Raw genomic sequence first — 9784 nt, forward strand, 5'->3', positions numbered from 1 at the left:
CGAGGTTTTTGATCACTAGCAATCAGATTTTTCACCATCCTGCTGCACGTGTCCTCTAGGGACCGTGAACGTGCTGTGAGCATTGACGTGGGGAGGACACATATATTTTAGCAAGTAGGTAGATTGCAGATATGGAATCTGCAAATAAGGAGAGTCACCTGGATCTCTGTTTTGATCAGTCTGGCTGTTTCTTTCTCACTGGCTTCCTTTTTTTTTTTTTTTTTACAGGGCAGTCAAGGCACAATTTTGTGATTTTACCAGCAGTAGTCCTCGTAGCAGGAGTGGCATTTTTTTTGCTGTTTGGAAAAGGTATGTATACTTTCTTTCAAAAAAATAAGTTTTCAAACTCAAATTGGGTTTTCAAAGGCCAGAAAATTAATAGTTTAGGGACTAAAGCAAAGTTTGGAATTTTAAGCGTTTGGAAGAAAACCAAGCCTTTTGTTTCGTTTTGTGTTCCTTGTTGTCCGAGGTTGCTGGGTCTGCCAGGTTTGCCAAGATTTTGCATGATCTTAAGGGCAGAAGGAATCCTCAGGCCACAGGGGGCTTTACAGACGTGGAAACACAGATGGATGTTCCCTGGCCTCCTTCTACTTGTGGTCTGCTTCAGCAGATATTATATCTCTGGTCTCCAAGCTGGATTTTGCAAAAGACTGCTTGCTCTTGGCTGCCAGGGCCGTACTTTCCACGTCTTCTAGCCCAAAAGGAGGTCCTGGGGAAAAGGCAGCTGTTGTTGGGGTTTGGTGACTTGGAGTGGGTCATAATGACCTGCTATTACCTGCACTGCCTTCTGAGCCATCCTTGCTTCCTTAGAGATGTGGGCCAGCCTGGAAGGCAGCCCATGTGCCCTGGAGAATGGGTAACCTGCCCCCCATCCTGTTCTTTCCTGGGGACAAGAAGCCCCTCCTCAAGCCCCAGGGGACACAGACCAGGATCCAGGCTGTAAATGTGAAGACCAGATGTTCTTGCAGCCCCGACACTTTCCATATCTGCTTTCTCCAGAAGGCTCTTTGCAAGACTGATTTGTCACTGCCCCAGGGAATGCGGAAGAGTCAGCTTTCAGCCACATGATGGTGTGTAGGACCCATGTCATTTCACATTCACGTCTTGGACCAACTTAGATTTCACGTTCCCTAGACCTGCACTGCTCAGTACCGTAGGCACTGGCCACGTGGAGTGGTTTAAATATAAAATCAAATTCATTAAATTTAATTTAAAATTTCTTTCTTCATTTGAACTATCCACATATGAAGTGCTCGGTAGCCACAGAGAGCTGGCGGCTACCGTAATGGGACGGACAGATAGAGAAGAATTCCATCATCGCAGAAAGTTCTGTCCGTCATTGCTGTCCTAGACTACTGTTTGCACATTGCCACTAGAATATGGCGTCTCAGGAATACTGTGTCCGTATTACAGGTTGCAAATACCACAAAGATCCCTAGGTAGTAGATTACAAGTCGGTTGACTCTCCTCTAAATAAGATAGAAAAATCAGCTGAAGAAAGTTTTGAGGCTTCATTACCAATGAGTAAAATATTGGGGCAATGTTCTTGTAAAAAATTATTTTTAATCCCCAAATAGCAGCATCATTGTTAATCGTCTCCCTAACAGATTGGTCCCGAGAAACCAAAATCATTTTCCACTCAGAGTTCTTGTGGGTCTGTCACCAGAATACCTGAACCAAAAAAAGGTGGTACTGAGTGCCCATGTAATTCCAAAATAGTCGGTTGATTTAGCTTTTAAAAAAAAGTTCACTCAGTGGAGAGAAAGTTACTCCCATGGGCAGTACCGGTAGCTCTGTATAACTTGAAAAAAAAAAAAATTGTCTTGAAAAAAATTACTTCAGCCAGCTTCACAATCGTAAAGCCATAACTTGGGAAAGGGTGAGGCATTTGGCACGGAGCCTTCTGAGGGGGACAGGGGAACGTAAGCAGCTGCCACGGTGAGTTGTAGTTGACAGACACCACGGAAAGTTCAGTCGAGCCTGTGGACTAGGCTGCTGGACCGCTAGTCTGGCTCCAGACAAGGGCTGATGCCTTTTATGGGAGGACACTGATGGGTACATGTGTGGAAGCCATATCTTAATGTCCAAAACGGCACTGTCCAAAATGGTAGCCATGAGCCACCTGCGGCCGTTGAACCCTTGAAACGTGGGGGTCCAAACAGATGTGCTGAAATAGAAATTACACACTGGATTTATAAGACTTAATACTTGAAAAGGGCCACAAAATATCTCATTAGTAATGTTTATTTTGATTGCATGTTAAAATGATAATATTTTTGACATGTTGGGCTTACTAAATAAAGTATTTTGAAAATTATTAAAGTGTCAAAATTAAACATTAAAATTAATTTCAAAATTAAAACATTTTGAAAATGAATTTCACCCAGTTCTTTTTCCTTTGTAAGGTGACTGCTAAAATTGTTAAATTACCCCTGTGGCTCACATATTCCTGGGCAGTGCTGGCCCACGCCATCCGAGCCTGCCCTACATCTTTAGCCTTATGCATGAGCTGCTGCAGAAATAGCCATTGTTGTTCAGTGTTTGGTTTTCTTTTTCTGTCATCTGATGAGCAGTTTTGGAACACCTCTTTGGACCCCCTCTGTAGTTAGTTTAACTTAAGCATTTGGAAGAGCAGGAAGACCAACTTGACAGGTGTGGTTTAGAGTGTTCCAGATTCAGGTCTCCCATCAGGCAGGCTGTAACTGCAGATTTCAGCTTTGCTTTTCAGTCCTTTAACTGAGTTGAAAATTCCTTTGTTTGTAGGTTGTCTGAACTGTGGCAGAAACACAGAGAGAACCGAGTAAGTACCCTGTAGACTGTACAGTGGGTAAGTTACATATCATGTAGCAGAACCAGAACAGCCCTGATGTAGAGTGCCTCTTCCTTGGGGACCATCTGTCTATCTGTCACTTGTCTTGAATGGTAATATGTAGCATCAGCGCTGGGCTCAGCATTTTCCGTGTAGCACCTCCTCACACCCTCACGATGGGCCTCGCACAGGGGTGTCATTACCACTTGCTTAGAGACAGCGACTATGAGAAGTCAGGTCCCATTGCTAAGAAGCAGTCGAGCTGGGATTCAAATCAGGGTCTTCAGACTCCGAGGGTTATACTGTTAGCCTCCATCTCCCATCCCGGGAGAACTGGACCAAGGATTGGGTTCACTTCGGGAGCCAGGGTCAGAGCTGGGCCTGTATCACAAACAAAAGCTAGGATCCAGACACTGTTAGGAGCAGCAGTGCTGACTAAGGAGGCTATGGAGGCTCCAGAAGGATCCCTGTCCCCCACCACGTCCTTGGCAGTCAGGAGGCAAGGGCCCAGGAGCTGGGCTTTAGGGGGTGATGGGAAGAGTAAAGGCTCAGGGCTGTAAAGGGCGGGATAGGGAGTGAAGAGTCATCCTCTTTGGGGCAGCAGATATCGGTGAATAGAGGGAGCTGGGGCTGAACTGGCAGGCTTGGCCATGCCAAGATACTGAGAGAGAGTTGCCAAGAGGCTTGTGTCATTTTTTCCTGGGAAACCACTGAGGATTTCTGAGCAGAGCTCTGCGTTAGACAAAGCATATGGGGAATTAACAGACAAGAGGCTGGAGAAGGGGACACTGGTTGGTGGACAATGAAACAGTGCAACCAAGCAGAGAGGGCCTGAATCGTGGTGGTCGTGGCAGAGTGGCCGTGAGGGCTAGGTGTGGGAGGAAGTGTGGTGGTCATATTAACGAACATTCCAGCTGAGAGGGCGGGCTCCCCACGGCAGGGGCGGGGGTGGGGGTTCCCTGCCAGCTCATCTCTCACGGGCCTCGGACAAGTCTCTTCAACTCTCTGTGCCTCAGTTGTCTTCTATGGAGAATGGGCATAACAAGAGTAGAGAAATAATAGTGTTGGTAATAATAGCATAGAAATAGCAACATGTATAAACAAGTTAATAAAAATAAAATGCTTTGAACAGTGACTGGCTCAGAATGGGGCTTAATAAATGTTACTGTGCTATTATGGTTATGAATATTATTATTATCCAGGAAAGAGGCCAGAAGTGGCAGGAATTCCGACGGTTGGTGCCTGGAAGATGGTGGCCCCACCAGGTGTACGGAGGAGTCAGGCGCGGCTCTGGCTTGGGAAGCTGGGTCTGTGCTGTGACGGGCTGAGTGTGGGTGGGCGCATTACTTGGGTCCTAGGTCCGGCGCATAACTGCAGAAGTGGCTTTAGGGGCTGTGGCTGGAGCTACAGCATCTTCATCAGGACAGTAACTGATGCTCTGAGCGTCTGAGGTCACCAAGAAAGCCAAGCCCAAGGCCCTCGGGTGACAGGCAGAGTGGAGGAGCCAGGGTGGGACAAGTCCAGGAGGAGAGCCAGGGTGGCCCCCTGCTAGAGACCCTCAGGGAGGTGGCTGCGTACTAAAGGGGAGGAGAGGCTAAGGAGGAGGGCGGGTGGTCAAGACCTTTGGCTTTGTTGAGTGAGTTGCTGATTTTCAAGAAAGCCATGGGGTCAACGGTTGGGGTGGGAATGAGGACGGGCCTCTGCGCAGCAGGGAGCACCTGCGTGCCACGGGGCCCGGGGACTCAGAGGGTCCCTTTCTCCCCAGCTGCTGGCCGGGACACGCCCAGGTTACCAGGGAGGCCGGCGGTGGCAGGAGGCCATGCGGAGGGGGCTGGAGAGGGGGTGAGCAACGGTAGGTGAGATGAGGAACAGGTGTGCCAGCAGGGAAGTGGGGAGAGAAAGACGACATGGTGGCTATTACAGATTGGCGGCAGGAAGCATGAGTGCGAGGGCAGGGCGAGATTCCCGGTGGGGCTCTGCTGAGACCCAGCTGGTGACAGCAGAGGAGCGCCATCAGAAGCATGACTGCCGACGTCATGCAAGGCAGGCTGTGAGCCAGAGGTGATGGAGCATCCCAGAGCTCATGCCCTCGCCGGCTCCGTGAAAACGGAGGTTACTGCAGTGAGGTCAGGCACTGTGTTAGTTGATGGTTTGAGATCATGTTCCCAGGGAGGCCTGACATTGTGTGGGATTCAGAGAAGGGATACGTTAGGGCTCCCACCCTGGAGCAGCTTGTGGGCACACTGGAGAGAGAGGACGAGAACATAAACAGATAGAAGGGCGGAGGCACGGGGTAATGGGCCAGAATGTGTGGTGGGGATGGTCAGGGCTGGGCAGCCAGCCGAGGGGAGGTAAAGAGGCCAGAATCATCATGAAGACTCTGAGCGGGGGAGGATGGGAGCTGGATCTTCAGAGCAGGGGTGGAGTGGAAAAGGCATTCTAGCCGGGAGAAGCAGCAGAGGCAAAGACATGGAGGGGAGCTAAACCTCGTGGTTTATTTGACGGAGAGATTGGCCTACTTAGCATCAAGGTGAGCAAGTGGCAGAAGAGTGAAGTCAGGGGCATGAAGATAGAACGATATGGGAATAGGGAGCCATTGTAGGCTCTTGAGCAGGAGAGTTACGAAAAGCATGAAAAGCACTGCTTTGGGATAATGAGTCTAGGAAGGTAAAAATGACATCTGAGGGTGACGTCCTGGGGAGAAACCTGGGTAGCTTGGGGCTGGGTGTGGGAGCTCACATTTCTTGGTGTATTTTTGTTTACTCTTCAGATTTTGTACTTTGTGTATTTACTACCTATTTAATAATAATTTTTAAATTTAAAGAGCCCACTGTGGCTGCAGTGGGACTTCCTTAAACTCAATTATTAAAAGAGTTACATATATGGTGGAGGGGGGAAGGGTTGGAAGAGTAGTGGGGGAGGGGACACGCATAACCAGGAACAAAGGTCAAATTGTCACATTTCTGTGAGGACAGTGTCTGAAAGAGCTAGACCCAATCAGAAAATATCCAAGGACAGCCAGTAGATTTCAGATAGCTGAGAGAAAAATGGACATGACATCACACTTTTCACCCACACAGGCCAATGTCGACAATTTCCAGGAGTGCTGGTAGTCTCTGTTTTTGTGTAAATGCCTAGAAAACAGGTCACAAAGTCACCCAAGTTAAAAAGGGAGCAGAGAACCCTGTTTCTGTGGGAAGAAAGATCTGCAGTCTGTAGGCCGTGTCTCAGCCTGAAGGGGAGCTGGAGAGGCAGGCCCCATTCATTGGCAGGAGGTGCAACAGGTGTGGGCGTGGGTGAGGAGAGCGCCCTGAAGGGGGGGGCGGGGGGTGGGGGGAGCAGCAGGGCACCGAGCCTTGCACCTGCAGAGCTGCTCTAAGGAGTCCTGTGCCTGCTGGGACAGGTATGGGAAGCAGCGCCCGCTTCATCCCCCTCAAAAATTCACTGCACCCATTTTCACGTTCTATTAGATTTTTTTTTTTTTAAGGTTTTATTTATTTATTTGAGAGAGAGCACAAGCAGAGGGGAGAGGCAGAGGGAGAGGGAGAAGCAGACTCCCCTCTGCAGGGAGCCCGATGTGGGACTCGATCCCGGGACCCCGGGACCAAGATCTGAGCCGAAGGCAGACACCCAACTGGCTGAGCCACCCAGGCGCCTATTAGATTCTTAATAAGGAAAGCTCATAATTTGCTCCCTTTTACCTAACCCCTGTGACTCCAGCGCTCACTGTTTATGATCTCTGGTCACTAACGGGGTACAGATATTTGGGGAACCCTGGTGTGGTCTGAGCTGCGCCTGGCAGATCTGGTCTGACCTATGAAGTACAGACTGTAGGGAAGGCACTAGGCAAGAACGGGAACTCAGTTTGAAGGGGCGTGTCCAGGCAATTCTGCAGCTTTGTGCCTGGGCTCATTTCCTCTGAGCTAACTGGGGCTGGTCCTGTCACCACTGCAGAGATGACTCATCAGGAAGAGAGGCTGAGGGAGGGGCAGTAACTATCCCCAGGAGACTCATGTGGCAAGGAGCGGATAACTGCCACAAAGAGAAGCAGCTCATGTAAGGGTCCTTAAGGTCTCAGCTTTGTTCTTTGGAGAGTTCGATGACACTCAAAGACTGAGTTGGTTTGAGGAAATGGGCTGTTAACAAGTGCCTCGCACTGAAGGTGGTACTTCCTGTGGGCCTCCAGCTACCATCCCAGGAGGGCCCAAGACCAGTCTCCCTCCATCTCTGCTCCCCGGAGCCCTTGGCTTTGATGGCTTTATTGTAAAAGGGCTACTCGCATTAGACTAGGAGGGTAATTTGGTCTGCATTTTACAAGTTACTAACATGAGATCTTTTTTTTTTTTAATAGCCCCAGTTGACCGGTACTACAAGATGAAATCAAATGTATAGCGACTAAGTTATTTAAATAATGGAACAAAAAGCCATCTGATTTACCATTCAAGTTTATGTCATCTTCGAGGACATTTTGGAATTCTAATCTGAAGTGGCCCTCCACCAGAAGGTTCTTTTCTGGAAGAAATATCAACTAACAACCAGTACCAGTATCTACCCTATCCCTGCTGTGATCTATGACTAGATACTGTAGATGACTTTTGCCTCTCAATTTTTTACTATAAATTTTCTATCAGAGAGATATAAATTTGTAAATATGTAAATATATACATAAGTGGTAGATGGTTTGGCTTTTTTTTTTTTTTTTTCCTCTTAGGTCAGAAAAATATTCTGAGTCACACACCTCAGGAGGTGAAGGTTTTTTCCTAAAATCTATCTTCCGCTTCTCTTTTGTTTTAGAAGGAAAAGAATTCATTGCAGGATTGGTAGTAGAGTGAGGGAGGAGATGGACAAAGTATGTTCCGCGTGCTGGGTCCGTTGCTCTTGACAGGAGGCGAGGACACACGGGTCTTTTCGTTTATTTTGCTAAGACCAGATCGCCGCCATCCACACGCAGGGAGACTTGTCTCATGAAGGTCTCTTAACTCACTCAGTGTCTGGTGTCATGGGCAGGGAAACAGCAGAGAACTCTTAAAAACTGTAAAGTCCTATACAAATGCAGAACAGAAGCGTCTCCTGAATGAGGAAGCAGACGGCCCTGGCTGTCCCTCAGGTGGCCGTCATATATACGAACATCCCAAGCCCTTAGCTCCTGAACCCACACTACCCCTGGAGCTCCTGCCACATGAGAGTCTTCAGCCTCAAAGAGGAAACACTGCTTTTTCACACCAAGACAAAGTGTGCTGAAAGCCGCGTGAGGCAGCTCTCTCAGGGCCCCTCCCAGGTATCAGCAAGAATGAGGCAGGGTCCTGGGCGCCCTGAGTACTGCTGGGAAGACCCACCCCTACTTCTCCCTGGTCCTCCCACCTCTGGGCAGCAAAGCTTCCTATCAAAATGTGTGTCTGGGCGCCTGGGTGGCTCAGTCGGTTAAGCGACTGCCTTCGGCTCAGGTCATGATCCTGGAGTCCCGGGATCGAGTCCCGCATCGGGCTCCCTGCTCGGCGGGGGGTCTGCTTCTCCCTCTGACCCTCCCCCCTCTCATGCTCTCTGTCTCTCATTCTCTCTGTCTCAAATAAATAAATAAAATCTTTAAAAAAAAAAAAATGTGTGTCTGGCTCATCCTGTGAAACCCTTTATTCCAGGCCCTGTGGGGAGCCTGGGACTCCCAGAACATCCTTCGCCTTCCAGACCGTTGTCTCTAGATGCTCCGTAAGGCCCTTTCTGACCCCTCCATCAACGGCAAAATTCCTCGTATTCTCTGCTATGAATGTTCCCTCCCCTTTCTGTTCTCACCGGAACCTGACTCTCCCCGAGGGATGCTGCTTCCTGAGGCCCTCTTAAGGGCCGGTTCCTTCCTCTCCTGTGCTCCTTGGACCCTGGGCAAGAGGGAGGGCCGGTGTCCTGGCTCCTGTCTGCTTCCAGCCCACGCCTCCTTCCTCAGTTCCGATGGGCAAACGAGCAGATCACCACCACCACACACCCCTTTTCTGGTTATCTTTGTTCCTCAACCTGTGAAAACTTTAGCGCTAGGTCCAGATCACTCTTTCCTATCGCTCCTCCCTTCAGTATCTGAGTGTGCTTTCAGAACCCCAGGTCCAGTGCCCTGGCATGGTCTGCCCCAAGCATCTTGCCTCCCTCCCTTCCCAGCAGCCACCGTCCTGGTCTTGCCCCTGACCTTCCACCACCAATGCCCTCAGCCCCTCACAGTCCCTGTTAAAAGCATCCCTGCTCCGCTCTCCATCTTACACATCTCTCCCTTGGCGCCCCACTCCACAGACCCTGCAGCCCCAACAGGTCCTCCAAGCCAGTGACCTCACGGCCCCCCACTGGCCTGCAGCCGCTGCGACTTCTCGTTCCCCGAGTCGTGCTGGGTCTCCATGTTCATCATGAGAGCAACCTGCTACCTTCACTCTTTTACCCTGCAGTTCATCCTCCTCATTTGGCCAAATCCCAACCCTGGGCAGAGTCACCTCTGCCGATTCCCTCCCTGCACCTGAGTTGCTAAGGACCCCTGCAGGCAAAGACAGCCCTGGGCTGAGGAGTGTCATCTCAGTGACTGCAGACTCCCAGGGGGCTCCCAGTGGCTCTCAGCCTCGCTGCATTGCCCTGGTCTGCTCACTGTCTCCTCCCCTCTCTTCCTAGACCTGCAGCCCTGTGTCCTCATGCTCTACTGCTTGCTTCACTTCCTCTGTCACTGAAACAAAAGCATCCAGAAGAACCTCCCACCACATGTCTACACACCCAACTGCATTGGCAGTCATGTCCTTTGCCTCCCCTCCTGTGACTGCATGTGAACCCTCCTTTGCTCCTCCTGAAACCTCCATTCTCCCCCCTTGTCTTATTCTGCTGGGGCTGCCATGACAAAATACCAGTGGCTTAAAAAACAAATTAGACTGGGTGACTTAAAAAAACAGAAATTTATTTTCTCACAGTTCTAGAGGCTGGAAAGTCCAAGATCAAGGTGCTGGCTGGTTTGGCTCC

General features: G+C 49.8%; 1 protein-coding gene across 2 annotated transcripts in view; it reads left to right on the forward strand.

The window, feature by feature from the left end:
• CD58 (CD58 molecule) overlaps positions 1–7522 on the forward strand; it is a 40039-nt gene extending 32517 nt beyond the window's left edge. The window contains exons 4-7 of one of the 2 annotated variants that reach the window (XM_064588575.1): positions 229–309; positions 2764–2800; positions 4012–4116; positions 4575–5632. In XM_064588575.1, coding sequence (XP_064444645.1) covers positions 229–309; positions 2764–2800; positions 4012–4116; positions 4575–4665 — 314 coding nt within the window. In that variant the 3' untranslated portion in view covers positions 4666–5632. Of the gene's footprint in view, positions 1–228; positions 310–2763; positions 2801–4011; positions 4117–4574; positions 5633–7160 lie in introns of those variants that run through there. The other variant, XM_045896871.3, reaches the window with a different exon arrangement.
• Positions 7523–9784: the final 2262 nt, after the last annotated feature.

The sequence above is a fragment of the Mirounga angustirostris genome, unplaced genomic scaffold, assembly GCF_029215605.1.
Source record: "Mirounga angustirostris isolate CCGP_5_RB_7025 unplaced genomic scaffold, mMirAng1.0.hap1 SCAF_4, whole genome shotgun sequence".
Lineage (NCBI taxonomy): Eukaryota > Metazoa > Chordata > Mammalia > Carnivora > Phocidae > Mirounga > Mirounga angustirostris.